This window comes from Petaurus breviceps, unplaced genomic scaffold (genome assembly GCF_028583685.1).
Source record: "Petaurus breviceps papuanus isolate PSGF00001 unplaced genomic scaffold, PetGlider_PUasm1.0 151, whole genome shotgun sequence".
Taxonomy (NCBI): domain Eukaryota; kingdom Metazoa; phylum Chordata; class Mammalia; order Diprotodontia; family Petauridae; genus Petaurus; species Petaurus breviceps.
Genome location: NW_027185712.1, coordinates 15,940,934 through 15,960,903, shown reverse-complemented (window position 1 = coordinate 15,960,903; position 19,970 = coordinate 15,940,934). Strand labels below are relative to the sequence as shown.

Below are 19,970 nucleotides of genomic sequence, written 5' to 3'. Positions count from 1 at the left end.
GGCGGCTTGTAATATTTTCTTCTTGATCTGGGAATTCCGGAACCTGGCTATAATATTCCTAGGAGTTTTCTTTTTGGGATCTTTTTCAGGAGGTGATCAGTGGATTTTTTTCAACCTCTGTTGTGCCCTCTGGTTCTAAAAATCAGGGCAGTTTTCTTTGAGAATTTTTTTTTTTTGCTTTTTGGAGGGGCAATTGGGGTTGTGAATTGCCCAAGGTCACAGGGCTAGTTTTTGTGTTAAGTGTCTGAGGCCGAATTTGAACTCCAGTCCTCCATTCTCCAGGGCCGGTCTTCTATTCACTGCACCACCTAGCCACCCCTGGAATTAACAACTTTTCAAAATAGTTTTCCTAAGATTGGCTTTGTCCACAATCAAATTCTCACAAGTTTGGGCATGTATTGGCACCTGTCTTTTAAGACCAAGGTGGCTGGTTCTCTTACTCTGAGAGGGGAGTAAATTGTGAAGACCTCACAATTGGAGATAAGTTTATCATGCCAATTTTTCTCCCCCTTTGGAGAAAAAGAAATTCTAAAATAAGGCAGGGTAATTGTATAGATAATTATGCATATGAATATGAAAATGTTATGCTGCAACTCTGTCATGGGATACATTCATTTGGTGCAAAAGTTGGAACATGGCAGAAAAGAATGATCACTTAACTTTCTCGTTAGTCTTTCTTGAAACTAGAGGTCAAATCATCAGAGCTAGCCAAAGCAAGATAAAGCCAGTCTGTTGGTTTGCTGGAGGGTCTCCAAAGTGAGGCAGGAATCTTCTTTCTACTCTTCCTGCAAAGCAAAGAATTAGCTTCCTAGGGTCTAGGGTGTGGTTAGGCTAGGACATGGAAGCTCTTGGATTTTAACTGCTTGCCTCACCTATTGAGTCTGACTACATTTCCCTTCATTAGAGGAGTCCTCAACCTATGGATTACTATCTCTGCTTGTCAGATTAGATCTAGGTCCAGGTAATTAGACATGAATGTAGGCAGTCATTTCCCTTGATTGTCCAGATCAAATTCTACCCAGTAGTACTTCCCACCCTGCAATTAATTTTAAGAATCTGGCTATAGGATCTTGGTTAGCACAGATAGAGCTATGAAGCCAAGTAATGGGATCATGGGTCTTAGACCTTAGATCATCTGGTTCAGTATTTTACAGATAAAGTAGTCCTAGACTGGGTAAGTTGAATGGTCCCGTGTGTCACATAAGTTCCCTGTTCACTGAATCAGCAATTGAAAGGAACTTCAGAGAGAGGAGATATTGGGGAAAACCATAATAATGTGGAAAATTTTAAAAACCAATGAAACATTCAGGCCTTAAACAGAGAACCCACTACCGTCAATGGCAACCTGTTTCACTTGGGGGATCAATATAGATTGTTAGGAAGTGTTTTTCTCACAAACCTATATCTACCTCTGCAATTTTCACCTTCTAGCTCTGCCCACTATGGTCAAACAGCATCAGTCCAATCCTATGTAAGTAGCCCTTCAATTTTCTCTCTTCCCCTCCCCTCCCATCCAAGTCTTTTCCAAGCTAATCATCCACAATTTCTGTGACCAATTCTCATAGCTTACAGTTTTGAGGCCCTTCATTTCAGTCCCACTAAACAAGTGGCTACTAATCCCTAGGGATTTTTTTAAGGTCTTTCTACAATGAACTTACATTCCCCTGGGGTAGTGTCGGAAACTGCATGTATACAAATACTATAATTTAATACAAAGCACCTCAAGGTAGTTTGAGGAGGAAGAGATTGTTAACTGGGTCAAGAAAAGTTTCATAGAAAATGTGACACTTGGTTTTATCTATGAAGAAAGACAGTACAAGAGAGATGAGGGAGCACATTTGTGTCTCTTGGTGGCTTTCAAGTACACAGAGTCAGAAATTGTTGAATTAAGAGAACATCTAGTCGATCAGTCTGGAACACAGCACATGTGAAGGGAAATAACTCCTTAAAAGTGGATGGTGAGGGTAGGGAGAAGAGCTAAATGCCAAATTGGAAAGTTACGTTGTGTCTAGGAGAAATGAGTTACCGAAGGTTTTTGAGCAAGTCAGTGTGGTCAGACCCTTGCCTAGGAATACATTATTTTGACAGGTGGGTAAAATAAGCACAAAAGGAGAGATTTTAAAAATTAGAGGAGAAATAAACTGGAGACTAAAAAATGATAGAAATGATTAATAAAACTAAAAGCTGTTTTTTTTAAAGTGATAAATGTGATAAACCTTTAGTTTTTAAATGATTAAAAAGGACTGAAAATCAGATACACAATAAGATATGTAAATGGAAAGAATAATCATAAGACAAAATCAAATGTGAATGTAGCAAAATTATAAAGAGTAAGTATGGCCTGAAAGAAAAGATATCAGGATACTCCTAACCCATTCCTTTGCAAAGATAAGTGGTCCATAGGTATTGCGCACAATGCACATGTATTTCAGACTTATTCAATGTATTGATTAGTTTTGCTTGATTTTTTCCTTGTTGTTTTTTTCTTTAAAAAAAAACACTTTGTTATATGGGATGGTTCTTTGGGAGAGAGAGAGGAGACACATTGGGGAAAATCATAATAATGTGAAAAATTTAAAAAAAACAATAAAACACTTTAAAAACAAAGAAAAGGTATTAGTGGCTATGGCACTCTTAATGGAATAAAGGAAACAAAAATTGGGACTACTTGTTCTTCCCTGGAGTTACTTTTGAGGGGAGCTCAGAGACAGGACAAGTCTTTCATCCTTCAAGATAACTGTTCTAAGATTATTGCCACACTTTTTAAGTTATTTGCTGAGAAGGTCACCATCCCAGCTAGGGTATCTTCAGATAAGACCTATAGATGACAGTCTAGTTCCCCTAAAGTCATGTTTCCATTTATTAATTCAAAAAATGTTTGTACAGGGTCTATTATGTGCAAGGCATTGTACTAAGTGCTGGAGAAGATACAAAATTAAACCCTGCCTGTTCTCGAGAGGTATATAACCTAGTCCTAAATCTTAAACACTCTCTCCCATTTGGTCAGGTAGCATCTGTATGTTTAATCACATAAAAGATGGGTCTCAGGCTATCTCTATGTAACAACCCTCTCCCAAAAGTTTTTTTTTTTAATTTTGTTAACCCCAGAAATTAGTCTTTATTATTTTGTTTACTTTTAGTTTACAAGATTCAGTTTCACAATTCCTTGAGTTTCAAATTTTCTATTTTCTTCCCCTCCCTCCCCTTCTTCACCCACATGGTGACATACAACCCCCATGGTGACATACAATCAAGTATAGGATCTGCAAATCCTTTCACATTAGACATTAGGTTATAAAGAAGGATTGTTATCAGATGGAATGAACAATGGGAAAGAGGAAACAAACCCAAACAAGATGAAGAAAAAGAGCAGGTAGTTTGCTTCAATCTGGATTCAAACTGTTCTTTCTAGTTCTTTCTCTGGATGTAGACATCTCTCTCCATCATGAGTCTTTTGGAGTTGACTTATAACCCTGCGTTGCTGAGAAGAGTCCAATCTATCAAAGTTGGTTGTCACATGTGTTGTGTCTGTAATTGTGTACAAATTTCTCCTGGTTCTGCTCTTTTCACTCAGCATCAGTTCGTATATACCTCTCCAGGTAAATATGAAGTCCATCTGCTCCTCATTTCTTTCTATGTCTCTTTTGCGTCTCATAATTGGAGGTTGAATTTTCCATTGAGCTCTGGCTTTTTCATCAGGAAGGTTTGGAAATCCATTATATCATTGAATGACCATCTCCTTGCCTGGAAGAATATGTTCGGTTTCACTAGACAGGTGATCCTTGGTTGTAATCTGAGTTCTTTTTTGCCTTGTGAAAAATCATATTCTAGTTCCTCCGATTTTTCAGTGTAGAAGCTGCCAGATTCTGTGTGATCCTCGCTGTGGTTCCGTGACATTTGAATTGTTTCCTTCTGGCTGCTTGTGGTATTTTATCCTTTACCTGATAGTTCTGGAGTTGGACCACATTTCTCGGACTTTTCAATTTGGGATCTCTTTCAGGAGGTGACCAGTGGATTCTCTCGATTTCTATTTTACCCTCTGGTTCTAGTATCTCAGGGCAGTTTTCCTTGAAGAACTCTTGGAAGATGTTGTCCAGGCTCATTTTGTTATCATGATTTTCTGGATGGCCTATGATTCTCAGATGATCTCTCCTGGATCTGTTTTCCAGGTCAGTTATTTTTCCATTGAGATATTTTACCTCTTTTTTCTAATTTTTCATTCTTGATGTTTTGTTTGACTGATTCTTGTTTCCTCATAGAGTTATTTGCTTCAATTTGGTTGATTCTAGTTTTTAGCGAATTATTTTCCTTGGTTAGTTTTTGAAGCTCCTTTTCCATATCACACATTTTTCTTTTTAAAGAGCTGTTTAATGTTTTTCTAATTTTGCTATTGTGATTTTAAAACAATTATTCATTTTATCTTCTATCTCTCTAGTTTGGTTTTCAAAGTTCTTTTTGAGCTCATCTAAGAATGCTTTCTGTGCTTGAGACCAGTTCCCTGTTAAGGCTTCAGCTGTGGGTGTGGAGTTAATACTGTCTCCCTCTGAATTTGGTTCCTCCCACTCACAATAGTAGGATTCCAGAGCCTTTGTCTTTGCAGTCTGCTTTTTACCCATTTTTAGGCAGGGCCCTAGCCATGCCCTTCCTCTGGGGTTCCCAAGCCTTCACTGTTTAAAGTTTTGCTTTGAGGCAATAATTACTACATTTTCAGGGTCAGAGGTGGGGATTGGAGCAGCCTGGGTTCACTCTGCCTTCCTGGTCCCTGGAAGTCCAGATAGGGGCTTTTTTAATTTCCAGGCTGTGGGTTGGTAGTCCCAGGAGTACCTTCTGCCACTTCCAGGGGCCCTGCATTTGACTCTTACCCAGCTCTGTCCAGTTCCAGCCCTGCAGTGATAGGCTTAGCAATGGCCCTTGCAGTTGGTGGGTCAACTTTCCGCCACGTTGATCAGGCCTCATCAGGGCCTCTGTGCACCCCGGGGTCCTTGCCTCTGTGCCTTCCCCCATCATCTTCCCCCAAAAGTTTTAAAGATGCTTAGATGGAGCCTGCTGATGAGTATGGAAATTCTGTTACAATATACCTACATAGACAATGCTACATGGAAAGACTATTGATTAGAGAAATGCAAATCAAAACAACTCTGAGGTACCACATCTCACCAGTCAGATTGGCTAAGATGACAAAACAGGAAAATGACAAATGCTGGAGAGGATGTGGGCAAATTGGAACACTAATGCATTGCTGGTGGAGTTGTGAACTGATCCAGCCTTTCTGGAGAGCAATCTGGAATTATGCTCAAAGGGCTATAAATACTTTCATACCCTTTGATCCAGCAATACCACTCCTAGGGTTATATCCCAAAGAGATCATAGAAATGGGAGAAAGACCTATATGTACAAAAATGTTTATAGCAGCTCTTTTTGTGGTGGCAAAGAATTGGAAATTAAGGGGGTGCCCATCAATTGGGGAATGGCTGAACAAGTTGTGGTATATGCATGTTATGGAATACTATTGTGCTATAAGAAATGGGGAGCAGATGGTCTTCATATTTACCTGGAGAGGCCTAAAAGAACTGATGCTGAGTGAGAAGAGTAGAACCAGGAGAAATTTGTACACAATTACAGACACAATGTATGTGTGATGACCAACTTTGATAGACTGGACTCTTCTCAGCAATGCAGTGATATGTCAATCCTAAAAGACTCATGATGGAGAGAAATATGTGCATCCAGAGAAAGAACTGGAAAGCACTGTTTATATCTAGGTGGAAGCAAAATACCTGATCTTTTTCCTTCTCTTATTTGGTTTTATGTCCTCTTTACCATTTTTCATTCCAGCTGGTACAATCCGTCCTTATAACCTGACTAATGTATAATGTGAAAGAATTTACAGATCCTATACTTGACTATAAGCCGCCATGGTGGGGGGAGGGGAGGGAGGGGGACAAAATGTGAAACTCAAGAAACCGTGGAATTGAATCCTGTAAACTAAAAGGAAACAAACAAATTAATAATTTAAAAAAAAGAAATACATGGAAAGATAATCTGAAGGTTTTCTGCTTAATCAAAATACTGGTTTATTGACTTCCATTGTTTGAATTATACAAATTTGCCTACCTTCCTGTGTTTCTCCAGGCACCAGCATTTCATCTCCAAGTGTCTACTCATCACAGGTCTTTTCATCAGGAATGCTTGGAATTCCTCTATTCCATTAAAGATCCATTGGGATAGGTTGTAAACTTTTATCTCTTGCCTTTAGGAATATCATTGCAAGTTCTCCTCTTATTTAAGAAGCAACTACTAAGTTGTGTGGTCCTTATTGGAGTTCCTTGGTACTAGAACTCCTCCTTTCTGGCTACATGGTGCATTTTTTTCTTTCACTTGGAAGTTCTGGATTTTGGATAGGCTATTCCTGGGAGTTTCCATTTTGGCATTTCTGTAAAAAGTGGGTTTTCCCCCTACTTTCCCCTCTGGTTCTAAGAGTTCTAGGCAATTTTCACTTGTAATTTCCAGAAATACAGTGTCCAGACTTTTTTTCCTGACAGTAATTTTTGGAGAGTCCAATAATGCTTAAATTCTCTTCTTGACCCATTTTTCAGGACAATTTTTTTAAAAAATATATTTTCTAAATTTTCTTGTTTGGGTTTGTTTGTTTTTTGGTCTGTTTTGATATTGCTTGTTTTGTTGAATCATTATTTTCTTTCTGACCCATTCAAATATTCAGAGCCATGTGAGCTAGGCCTGACAGGTATCGAGTATCTCACAGATCAGGCCCTAATCTTTAAAGGATTCCAGGGCTCTTCGAGGGACTTCTGGTCATTGGGCTTCTGAAACACTCTGTGTTTTGGCTCCCCTTGGGCTCTTCCTCCACTAGTGCTGAACTCCCATCATAGGACAGACCACAGGGCCTGCTTGGCCTGGATTTTGCAAAGGGTCTTTCTCCTACAGCCTAGGTGGGGCCACTAATGCCCAGATAAAACCTTCATGAAATGTCCTGAGGCTAGGTGTACTGAGGCCATCAGTATAGGGCTGGCTTCAGGCCCTATTTGCATTTTGTATCAAATGAGCTATTTTTAAAGTCCTTAGTCCTGTACCTGGCACATAGTAAGTAAGTGCTGTATAAATGCTTGCTCCCTTCCCCCGCTCCCCCCCTCCCCCTCTGTCCACTTTGCAGGAATGCAGTGCTGGACTGCCCAGAATGCCCCAAGATGCTCCCTCAAGCAGGGAGTACTTGGGTTTCCCCAAGGCTCCAGGTGCCAGTGCCAGGCTCAGCCCTCTGTACTGGGCTCTCAACCTGCCAGGCAATTTGTCTATCCCAGGAACTCCACAGGAGGATCTGCACAGGAATCTGACGGTCCCTCTATGGAATTTTGGGTTGGGTGTGGGAGTACAGAAGTGACTCCCACCACAGCCTAATAATGTGGTATACCCCTAAGCACCAGTGGCGTACTTTCAGAGATATGGGATCCTCAGTGCTGTAACATGCCACCATCTTCCCACAATCCCCTACCACCACTTCATTTTATTTTTTAAAACAAAAAATTGATTTTTTTTAATTTTTGTATCATCTTTACTTCTTAGTATATCTCTTTTCTGCCCCCACTCAAAGAGCCACTCCTCATAACAAAGGATAAAAAAAAAAGTGTTTCAGCAAAACTAACCAACATATCAAGTTTGACAGCACATACAAATGCACCCATAGTCCTCCACCTCTGCAAGGAGAGAGGGAAGTATCCCCTTCATCTTAAAATACTGTCAACAAAATTATTTTCTATGGAAAATAAATTGCATCAACAAGAAATAGCGTGCAATAATGAATCCCTGCCCACTATGGTAGACTAACCTCACAGTCAGAAAGATCCAAGTTCACTTTCTACCTCTGACACAGATTTCACTGGGCATCTTTGGGCAAGTTATCAAACTTCTCTCTGCCCCCAGGAAACTTGGAATCTCAAAATTGCTGAGATGGTACAGGACTGAGTTGGTGAGGGGAATGCCAATGAAATAAGTCTAAATTTTTTTTAAATCCCACAAATATTCACCATCTTATGTACTGATTCATTCAAAGGTCAATATTAATTGAAGTTCCTAACAGGTTAATGACATTGGGCTGGTTTTATTTCCAATATACATGTCTATGTAAATATCTGCCTCCTACGTGTCCATGTTAGTGGCAATTTGCTTGCTTATTTAAGTCCAAAGAGCAGGAAGAAGCTGAAGAAAGCATTGAATAGGTGCTTTTATGAAATGATAAACTCTGAAGGACTCTGTACTGGTCAGCTGGCTTCATTTTAGGGGCTGAATCACCCAAATGAGTGATTCATTATTTCAGTCACCTATTATGTGATTCATTAAACCTTTCATCTGAAAGGAAAGTGAAATAGATATAGATTGGATCACAGAATATTAAAATTAGCAAGCACTCAGTAATCATTTAGTATAACCCCTATCTGAAATTCAAACACACACACACACACACACACACACACACACACACACGATATCCAGCCTCTGTTTAAAAATCTCTATGGGTGATGGGGAATTTATTATCTCAGAATACAGTTCATTCTATTTAATTCCAACTTCATTCCCTGTAATTTTTGCCCACTAGGCATCCCCTTGGGAGGATTTGGTCCAGTATCTCCCAGGAGCGTATTGAATTGGATAAAACTCATTTTAAATAGGTAATGCAATATTACTAAATTATGTTGGCATGTGTTGACAATTGCAATTACAAATCTGCTTGGAGGATAACATTTTACTTTGTTTTTCCTAAGTAAGAATTCTGAAGATAATTCTTGAAGCATTACTTTTCCTTTTTTTTTTGTATTTTATTCTTTTCAATATGAAAAACCATTATACAGAAGTGTTCTTAAAGGACATGAAATACACAAAAATCACAAATCCAGGGAGCAGCATATGATGAAACAATAGTCTGTACATTTTTAATATTGTGTCTCCTTTTTTAACAACTTGAAACAAATGAGATTTGTTACAAAGTGCTGTATTATGTTTGTACAGATTGCAACCTAAAAACCATGCTGTAAGTAGGGAACTATTGTAATAAAGATTGAAATGATATCAAAGTTCAAAAAACATCACAGTGGGGCTGAAGAGTTTTAGTTAAAAGATGCTCACAATTGGATTACTCATCTCAAAATAAAGTTAGAACTTTTTTTCTATTTAAAAATTGGAGAAAAGTTTCTTTTGGTTAAAAACAAATTGAAACTGGTTAAAAAAAACCACTTCTACTAATAACCATGTAATTTCTATAGCAATAGAAAACAAGCACTTAGAGACCTCTTCATCTTTGATCGCACTAGTATTTTAAGATTACAAATAAATTATTACAAGGGCATTGTCTGTCATTTGTTTTTGTTTTATATAACAGGAGTGCCATCAGGAAGAGCCAGAAACATGAAACGTATAAACCTGTTACCTCTTCTGTTAAAAATTAGCCATTATCTTATTGAATAATAATTTCAATCTTTTAAAGACTCATGATTCCAGTGATGTGGGTACACATCAGGGAAGACTGCCCCCTTTCATGCCTTAAGACATGATTTCATCATTTTTTTTTTTACCAAAATTGATCAAGTGACAGACATTTAAGACAGTGACAATTAAGTTCTTATTAGCATAATCTTATTTATCTGAAGTCACTAACTTGATCCTTCATTATCAAGAGTTCATTTGCTTATGTACCCTTCTGTCAATAGCTAGCCTGGCCCTTGAATGGCAGTCTAACACCAGGGAAGTACTCAGAGCCTTTCTAGTTTGAAGGAAACTGCTGGATTCACTTCTGAACCACTGGCATAGCCTTCAAAAGCCCAGGGTCAGCTCCACCAAGATGAGGCACTGGAGGAAGACTTTACACAATATAATATTAAACCTAATATAAATTAGTTTTGAAAAACTATGTGGTGAAAATACTTTTATCTATTCATTTGCAAACCCAGTCAAGTTTTCCTTTTCAAAGTTATTTTTAAATAGTTCACTCTGGAATAATTATTGGCCCTCTGGAGGAAAGGAAGAAAAGGTTTTTTTGCTAAAAACTGCAATATTCACAACTTCAAGAACTATACCAAAAAAAATTTTAAAGGTTTCTAATTGCTAGTGGACCGCTGTATATGGTGACCCAAAAGTCACAGTTTTAAACTATTAAAGTTTAGTAATTTTTCAAAGACTTTTGAGCTACCCTGCATTCATATTAAATAGTGAGGAAGAGAGTCAGCAGCTTGATTCCTGTAGGAAAGGAGTAAAATTCCACCCTCATTTAAAAGGGGAAAATTACTCTCCCTTGAATAGAAAAAGACATATTAAGATCTTTTTGTAGAAATGCCACCTGGATGTAATCAATCACTTTCTGTTTCTGCTAATGGATGAAGAAGCAAAAAAATGTTAAGGGCAGGGAACTAGGGAGAAGATGCAATTCTTTCACACTACCACCAGCTTCTTGTCAGAACACCCTTGATAGGGAGTTTAGAGCTAAAAGAAGTTATGAGAACATTTGATGCCAAGTTGGCACTAAGCCCTCAATGACCTTAGATGAGTCCCAGGAAGCATGTCCCTTTACAGTTTGGCCACAATTAGTGCTAACATAGCCAGAGCATATCTTAATCATAAACAAAGCTACTAAGAGGAACAGACTCTTGAGTACTGAGCTAGCACATCTAACTATAGTGTGGTGGAGAGCAATATCATTACAACCTAAAATATTAACAGCTAGGAAAACAAGAAAATAATACCTGTTTAAATGTACTGTAATAACCCTTGAAATCTTTCATCTCCAAATTTGTACTTCTCTAAGTGAAATGCAAATGTAAGTTCAATACATATGACTAAATGAAATAGCAACATAGGGAAAATTGACAATAAAGATGATCAAAAATACCTCATTTGCAGGGATGGCCTTTCATAATGACGGATTAAATCAGTGGCTTTCAATAATAAAGAATAAGTTAATAAGCACTTGATTGTCATTGGCTAAAGACTTTCATTTCCTACATTTTGACCAACAGACCACATTCAGAAATGGTGTGGTTCTAAAATTCATGTTTAATTCTTAGGACTGGACCTCATTAACCAGTCCATCTCTGCTGCACCCCATACTCCTACCCTCCCAACCCATTACACCTCAGTCAACAGTCAATCTATAAGAGAAATTCCAAAATATAGAAAAATATAGAATTTGGGGATAGGAACTGGGAACAAAGCCACTTTGGGATTTAGCTATTTACTATGGCTAAAACTTTTTCAAGTGTAACTGTTAATGAATACAGGGAGACTATTACAAATGTGGGGGATCAAGAATGGGTTGGGGGAAGGAGACAACAATGAACCCAGGTTGTAGGACCTTGAACAGTTAGCAATTCTGCGTCCCTGAGCCAGCCTCTTCCCTACTACCAAGGGTAGTGTTATCATATCTACTACAAAGTGAAATCTAATCACATTTCTATCCTAGGGGAATGGAGGGCTGCAAGAACAAAGAAAGGCAAAAACAGGTTGGGTATAATACAAGATCTCTTCTGGGGTGACAAGGTATGGCCCAAGGACAAGTATAAAACTTATTAAGAAATATGAAATTTGTATTCCCTCTGTGTCAATATATATCTCCCTTACATAAAGAGATTTCTTTGAGGTACATAGTTGTATGTCTAGAAAAAATATATAAGTTAAACAAAATGATATTTGAACCCTAGAGCAGATATTGGGCTCCTTTAGAAAATGAGGGCATTTTAAAGTCACTACTTTGCTAGGAGGATACAACAAAATCTTCTGAATGAGAAATTCTTGTCTGCCAACCAGATGGTAAAAAGATGCTGTCCTTTTGGCATAGTATGTACTATACTGTAACATCTGAATGCCTGTGCAATGTTTAATTTGTTTAATGTAATTTTATGTTTTCCAAAAGGTTGTGTTAGTGATTTGAAGTATGCGTACACAAACATATACATACACATACATATAAGGAGGAAGAGATATGGACAGTACTTCTTGCTGATCATCATAAAATGCTGTGAATTATTTTGCAAGGAAAAGATGAGGTGGGATTTGGGACTGTTGGATTTGGATTAAATGATTAGGCATAAACCAGGTTTGTATAAATTTCTATCATATGTACATAAATGCCAAAATTCTACATTTAAGGGATCATCACACTGATCTCTAATATCCCAAAGAGCAACTTTGAGTCCAATGAGTGAAATGTCTCCAGTTCAGGATAGGAGAAACTAGGCTCCAAGCTAAATAGAAACAACTCTTTCTTGTTTACCTACTATGTTCCTAACACTGTGTTAGGTCCTATGGGAGAAAAAGGAAGTATAAGACATAATCCCTTCCACAAAGAACTTCCCCTGAGCAAAAGATGGATGTCTGAACTAAAACTGCATCATCTGTGGATTCACCAGTAGTATAAGTAAACAACATGGCAGAAGAGGAGAAGGCAGAGTGGGGATGGGTAGAGTCATTGTCTTTCACTATTGCCTAATGAACTGGAAGGTACCTAAACAACTTCCAGTGACCATCATTGTTACACATAACCCCCAAATAGTTTAGATGAGTTAAAGCAACTCATACACTTTACTGTCTACAATTATATGAGTCTTAGAGTCACTCAAAAGTGATTCTTTAAAAAACCTTGGGGGAGGCTAGGTGGCACAGTGAATAAAGTACCAGCCCTGGAGTCAGGAGGACCTGAGTTCAAATGCAGCCTCAGACACTTAACACTTAGTAACCATGTGACCTTGGGCAAGTCACTTAATCCCAATTGCCCTGCCTTCCCCCCCTCCAAAAAATTTTTAAAAAAGAAGAAAACCTCAAGCACCACTAGTCCTGAAAAAATAAAAACACAAAACCCACATCCTAATTTATAAGACTTTTCCTTGTCACCAGCACATTTATTAAAAAAAAAAACAACCCACAGGTAATTTTATTAAGGACATTGTACACTGCATTCAAATGTGGTTGACAGACAAGTTAAGTAAAGGCAGAGAATTCTTCCTCAGATGTTATTGCTTTAAAACAGGCAAAACATCCCAATTTACAGCACACAATTTGTTATTGGCTTAAAATAGCATGTGTCAAACATTTCATTTTCTATAAATGTATCTTAAACCAATAAATAATATACAATGTCTATCCACTGTAGCAATAGGCTTCCATTTTAATGAGGTTTGGATCTAATGTAGCAATTCTGACATCTGAAGCAGTTAATATGAAGCTCTATACTAGGACTTAGCACTGCATTAGAGAGCTTCACCTGTAGGCTCTGTATAATCACTTATCAAAAGAAATCCCTTTATCTTAAGTTCTTTCATCCTAAAGGTATTTTTGATTGGAAAATCCAAAAGGGATGGATCATTTAAAAAGAATTAGCCAATCATAGCTTATGAGTTTTTTTCTCTATAGGCACTTCTTAAAGACGCTTGATACCAAAAGTGAGGCTAATTCCTAAATTGTACTAATTATTGCAATATCATCTCTTTTAAGAAGAGTCCAGGTGACAAGGTCAAGACTTGGTGTTGGTTTTGATTAATTTCAGACTCTTCCCCTCCCCCCCCCATTCCTCTCCAAGATTTGAGATTATGTTGAGGAGGCATCAGGTGAATTGTTGAGGAGGGTGGACAAAATGATTCCTTAACAGGAGGACCATCTGGAAAAGCTTTGCCTGAGGCGTAAGGTATCAGGCTGATATTCTCTTATTCCCTTACATAAGTCCAGGTAGTATTTTTACCACCTTCCCTCCCCCCAGCAGGTAGGTGCAACTAGATATCTGCTAGGATTACCATACTCACCAGGTCCTTGCAATTTCTTTCCTCAAAACTTTGAAGATATCAACTCAAAGCACAACTTATTCTTCCCCCTACCTTACTTCAGGGCCTTTCATTTTCTTGTCTTTTGAAAGGCTAGCCAAAATTAGAGATGGTTAAATGTAGGGTAGGAAGCAAAATGATCAGGACCTGGAATCAATATCCACTCCCTAAAAATTCTATTTAGGCAAATACCAAGACAACTACTATCTATTAGTAACTTGAAATTGAGTTTCTGAAGTAGACATTACCATTTCTTGGGTAAATGGAGTCATTACAAGACTGCCCATGTGACACCGCATAGTCCACAGCACTGTCTCCAAAAAGGAGTCCTCACTGCCTTCTCATATAGAGATGTTTTCCCCTGAGTAGTGAGATTTCAAACCTCAAACCTCAGTCTGTGGATATAACAGTAGTATGACTATACAATAAGGACTGGGGAAAGTGGAGAAAAGCAAGGAGAATGGAGAGATGTCCTTGATTCCTTAGCACTATTGCTAATCATAAGTTCTTTTTATTTTTCTTTCTAAAAAAATGTCAAGTCACTATTGTTAAAATACAAGAAAGCTGGGGTGGCTAGGTGGCGCAGTGAGTAAAGTGCCGGCCCCAGAGTCAGGAAGACCTGTGTTCGGATCCAGCCTCAGACACTTAACACCCACACAAAAAAACTAGCCGTGTAACCTTGGGCAAGTTACTTAACCCCAATTGCCCTCCAAAAAAAAAAAAATACAAGAATGCAGATACCAACATTAAAAGCCATACCTAAGTCAGAAATACATTTTGAACAAATGCAAACATTTTACTGAACTCTCTTAATAAATACACAATAATTGTAAGAGGAAAATTTTTTTTTCTGAACAAAATCACGGGTTTTATAGTAAATACAAAGGAAGCTAAAAAGTTGAAAATATGATAAGATACAAACTTTGTTGTTTACACAAGAAGATTGTGTAAGGATTGTGAAAGCACATCAATGTTATTCTTCCTAAGAATCCTCTAAGAAGTTTCTTTAAAAAAGATTAGGTTGCCTAAAATACTTTTCAATCTTCTTCATAACCTAAATTTTGGTGAAAATATTTAGTTTTTACCCTTCCCACTATGTTCTTTCATCCTAATGGCATTTTTGGACTGGAAAATCCAAAAAGGATGGCATATTATTTTAAAAGCATTAGGCCATTAGAGTCTCTGATTTTTTTTTCTTCTCCACAGAGAAGCCTGATTCCACAAGTGAAGTCCAGTGCCTAAATTGTACAAACTACTGCTATATCTTCTTTTTAAAGAAGAGTCTTGCTCTGCCAAAGTTGTCTGGTTAGCATCTATAGTACTACAGGTATAGCTATGCTGGGGTTAAATACATGCATTTTCCAGGCAGGCTTTTGTGGGCTATCCCCAAAACCTAACTATTTATAACATAGTTTTTATGAGAAAATGTGTACTTGAGGCAGTCATCACCTCTCTTCTAGACCCCACCAACAGAACTGCATTCCAGATTTCTCCTTCTTCTAATTATCACATAGCGGCCAAAATGATCCTCCTAAATCACATGTGACCATGACACTCCCCTGCTAAAAAGCCTTTGAAAGCTATTGCCTCTAGATAAAATACAAACTTCTCAATCTTGGCATTTAAAGGCATACACGTGATGGCTTCTAGCCAACCTCTCTAGGTTTAACAGTGACTCTGTGTTTCAGTCAAGCTGGCCCATTTGCTATTCCCTAACTCTGACATTCTATTTCCCACATCCATGATTTTGCAAAGGTAGTCCTCAAAACTACTCATTCCTCACTGGCTCGTTTGCCTCCCTTGGTTTCATCAAGGCCCAATTCATGTGCCATGTGCTATGGGAAGCATTTCCTGATGTTCCCACTTGATAAAATTTTCTCTTCCCCTTTAAATGTTTATCTGTTTGTATGTTGTATCTCCCACCTCATGCCCTAATAGAATGTAAGTTCCTGGAAGGCAGGGACTGTTCTATCTTTATATATTTATAGCCCCAGTGCCTTACCCATAGTTGGCATTTCTAAATGCTAGGATTGGAAAAGAAGACCTAAACAAACCAACCTTCAGACTTTTGTAAAACAGGGCATTTGTAATTGAGGAGCTTCCTATATTTGTTATGTGCTGGGGAGAGCTCACATTATACCAGTACAATTTCTAGTCACACATTTACTGCATGAAGGATGAAATTATTCTAAATTACTTCACAGGTTTTATAAAAATGCACTTTATGAAGTTTCCTCATTATTATGATATTTTTCCAAAGTTATCTTAGAAAATAAATATTGCCCTTCTATTACACATGCACACTATCTATGAAGATGACTACTTAATAGTAAAAAAGAAATATTTACACTGAAGACACTGAGACTATGGAGACTTTTTGGTTTCTAAGATGTAAAAAGAGATGATAATTTATTGTCTATTCTAGGTCATATATACTTACAATGGAAATGAAAATGTCTAATCCGCAAAGCAATGCACAAAATGAAAAATTTCCATCATTTATTGACAATGTGATGAACAATTATACTAAAATGGCTATTACCTGGTACAAACCCATTGCTAAAAATGCACTTTAAAAAGAAAGCATGGGATCCAATAGCTCCAACACACAGTGTTACAAGTAAAAGAAAAAACTATATTTGTTTTGGTAATTCTGGATACATACAAAGTATGCCAGATCTACCCTGTATAACTGCTTTTTATTCAAAAACTTTGAGGGGACATTAAAAGTGTTCCAGGCAACTACACAGAACACTACAACTCATCTACGATGTTCTATTTGTCGTGTTGTCTGGATACTGGAGCTAAATTGTCGTGTTGTCTGGATATTATGACACTAAAGTTTTTTAGATTTTATAGTTGGGAAATGACATAAAATGTATTTTTATGGTCCAACTTATTTTATAGATTTCTTCACATTAATGAGATCAACTATACTTAAGATAAAGCTTAGATGTATCTCCATGGGTAGGAGATAAAAAAGAAATTAGCTCCAGAATCAAGAATATCTTCAGGAATCAACTCTTTGAATTGACAAATTCCTACAAAGCATTTCCAAGTTTGTTTATTCAAGTAATAAATGGTGGCATACTCAATGCATATATATATATATATATATATATATATATATATATATATATACACGCCCAATTAAGCATGCTGTTTTTCCTACATTGAGAGATGGTGAATTAAGATAAACAAGGTTATGCTTTTAATAGGCAATAAGCAAATTAGACTCTTCTACTGTCGCACTGACTACATATAAATGGAACGTCAATGTGCTTAGGGACACAGTGAATTGGGGTGAGAACTGAAATCTATTCTGGGATACTCAAGACTCTTTTCAATATTCTTGTAATATTAAACAAGTTTCCAGTAAGTTGAGAAAAATTACTCTCTTGTTGGTTTAAATATTACCCTTAGAATGTGAATGTCCTCAGTTTGACTCACAAAGTGATTTCCATTTTCATGTGTGTTGAGTCAAAAGCACTGAGAGGCACAGACAAGGAGACATTGGGGTTGATAGACCAGGGTAAGCTTAGCCTTAATCTGTCAACTTTATGTCTTCTTTACCATCAAATCCCTATAATATATAAGAATAACGTCCCAACCTTCTGATTAGTTCTCTTCCTGAAGAAATTACATATTATACAGTGATTAGATTTTGAAGTTACATTCACATATTAATGCAGAAACATAAAGACAAACCTTCAAAATTACATAAAGAAAAATAGAAAGGTTTTTGTTTTTCACAGGGCCCTGAATCAAAAAATATATAAAAGGATCTTTTTAAAATAATCACTTCTTTGTGAACATATTAACACATAGAGGTCAATTTTTAAATTGTGATGTTAACTTGCCAATAAAATAGGAAAAAGCCCAACATTTTAAATATTTTTAATATTTTTTCGTATTTTTGGGGGGATATGTTTCACTTTTTAAACAATGTACAAAAATAATACTACGAGACTATCCACTTAACCTATCTCCAGCTCTTGCAAAGTCCTGAGGCCCTGGAAAAAGCTGCTGTCATCAATCCTCACTGTAGATGTCTCCAGCAAATGGCAGGTGCACATGGCTGCCTGTGACATTGGGCAACCGAGACAAATCTGGCAGGTTCTGGATCCGAGACCTGAGTTCTTTTCGAACTTGGGATACTCTGGCTAACTTGCGCTTGTATTCCTGTAATGAAATAACTTTGTATTAGCAACGTTACACCAAGTTACACCAAGAATGACTACTTAGCTAACAACCTGACCATCTCATGAAGCTAACAAAATGAACAAATGGTAATAATGCAATTTGGTTTTTCAGGATGCCAGTCAGGACCATAAGAAAAAGCAGAGCTTTGGAAACATGATTAACCAGACAAGTTTTGGTGCAATTAAATCAGCATTCCTATCCTCTGGGGGGGGAGGGGGAGAAATGCTATTAGAAATTAAAATTCTGTTATAAGGTACCCTTATTGGATATGTAAAGTAGATAAAGTATTTATTGTATTTCCCCTATTTTTAAAGCTATGAGCAGATGACCATATTTCTTGAGCAAAAAACTATGCTGATATACATAAAATAATAGATGCTCATTTTTAAAAATATAATACTCGCCCTACAACCAATCTATGAAGTAGTTTAGTTAGTACTTTGGAAAGGGATCAGTTAGGTAGGCTGACAATGCATCTCCTTTAATCCCACTTTTGCTTCTTAGAGAAAAATCCCTTGATTTTATGGAACCCATGAAAGGTGGGGCTGGGTCCTGAAGGAGAGTTTTGGCTTCACTCTTAGCAGTAATAAAGATAAGGTCCAAGTCAACCAATCATTGCCCAGTGTGTAGATGAAACAAGAAACGGGATCTGAGCTTAAAGGAGAAGTGCAGGGACTACAGGATTAGGAGGTGATTTTTGTGGACTTCAGGGAATGGAATAAGTAATGAACCAGGCAGTAGCTTTATAAAAACCTTTGGATCTGTAGTATCTATATGACTGTATATAAGGGAAGACCTCTATATTATATTTGTATATTACCAAGTTAGATAACACAGGGTAGCCACAACGTAGAAAGAATAGCAAACACAGCAGAGTAATTCATAGGAGACTAAAAAAAAAATTCATGGCCTCAGATAATTATGAGAATTAAGGTCAACTAGAGATTCTAATGCAAGGGGGCAAATTAGACTTTATAAATTCTCATGGAGATTGGTAGGATAATACCACGACTGGAAGATGGTTCTGGAAGGATATAACTTACTGAAAAAGAACTGAATAAACAAGTAGGGGTCTGTTAAAAAGATTTAAGCATACAAGAAAATCCAAGAGTCAGAAATAGGAAGTTGGAGAGAGAACAGTTCAGTGACGACCTACAGGAGGAGAAACTTAAGGGATGTTTTGATGGATATATACTCTAAATGACCTGAAAAGGAGGAAATAGATGAAAACTTTAGAAAACAAATCATAAGCCTTACACAAACACATGAAATAACAGTAACAGACACCTTCAATTACCTATCTACTGGAGTTCTCTACCAATAGCAGAGGAACTAATAAAGTGTTGATTTAATCAAATGAGGAAAGGTATGTGAAGTGTTTTACAAATCTTAGAATGCCATATAAATGTCATTTATTAGCTATTCATTAGAATTTCATCTTCCAAAGGATGAAATTACAAGAATCAACTACTTTTAAATAATTTTGGCCCCTAAGGTGCAACTGGTCATTTTTGCACCTTAGACTAGAAATGATGGGAATTTATTTCCTATTCTGACAAAGTTATTAGATTAGTAGATCAGGGAATGTCATAAAATATAGTTTAATAAGATGTCTACAAAATGTTCCTAATAGTTTCTTATGAATTTATCCTTATGAAAGAGATGGAGAAATGTGAGCTAAATTAAAGTATAATTAGGTAGATAGGAAACTGGTTGAAAGGAATGACCCAAAGAATAGTTATTAACAAATTTTTTTTTGAGAGGGGAAGGAAGGGCAATTGGGGTTAAGTGACTTGCCCAAGGTCACATGGCTAGTTTTGAGTTAAGTGTCTGAGGTCAGATTTGAACTCAGGTCCTCCTGACTCCAGGGCTGGTGCTCTATTCACTGCATCACCTAGCCTCCACAACAAATATTATTAATAGAATTAATGGCTCAGTGTTCACGTGAAAGGCAGT

The 19,970-nt window shown here is 37.2% G+C and overlaps 1 protein-coding gene across 1 annotated transcript in view; it reads right to left on the bottom strand.

Annotated features, from left to right (window-relative positions):
- Positions 1-12,875: 12,875 nt before the first annotated feature.
- The window catches only part of RPRD1A (regulation of nuclear pre-mRNA domain containing 1A), a 98,136-nt gene continuing 91,041 nt past the window's right edge, over positions 12,876-19,970 (bottom strand). The window contains exon 7 of the mRNA XM_069075878.1: positions 12,876-17,993. Within this exon, the coding sequence (XP_068931979.1) occupies positions 17,844-17,993 (150 nt within the window). The 3' untranslated portion in view covers positions 12,876-17,843. The remainder of the gene's footprint in view (positions 17,994-19,970) is intronic.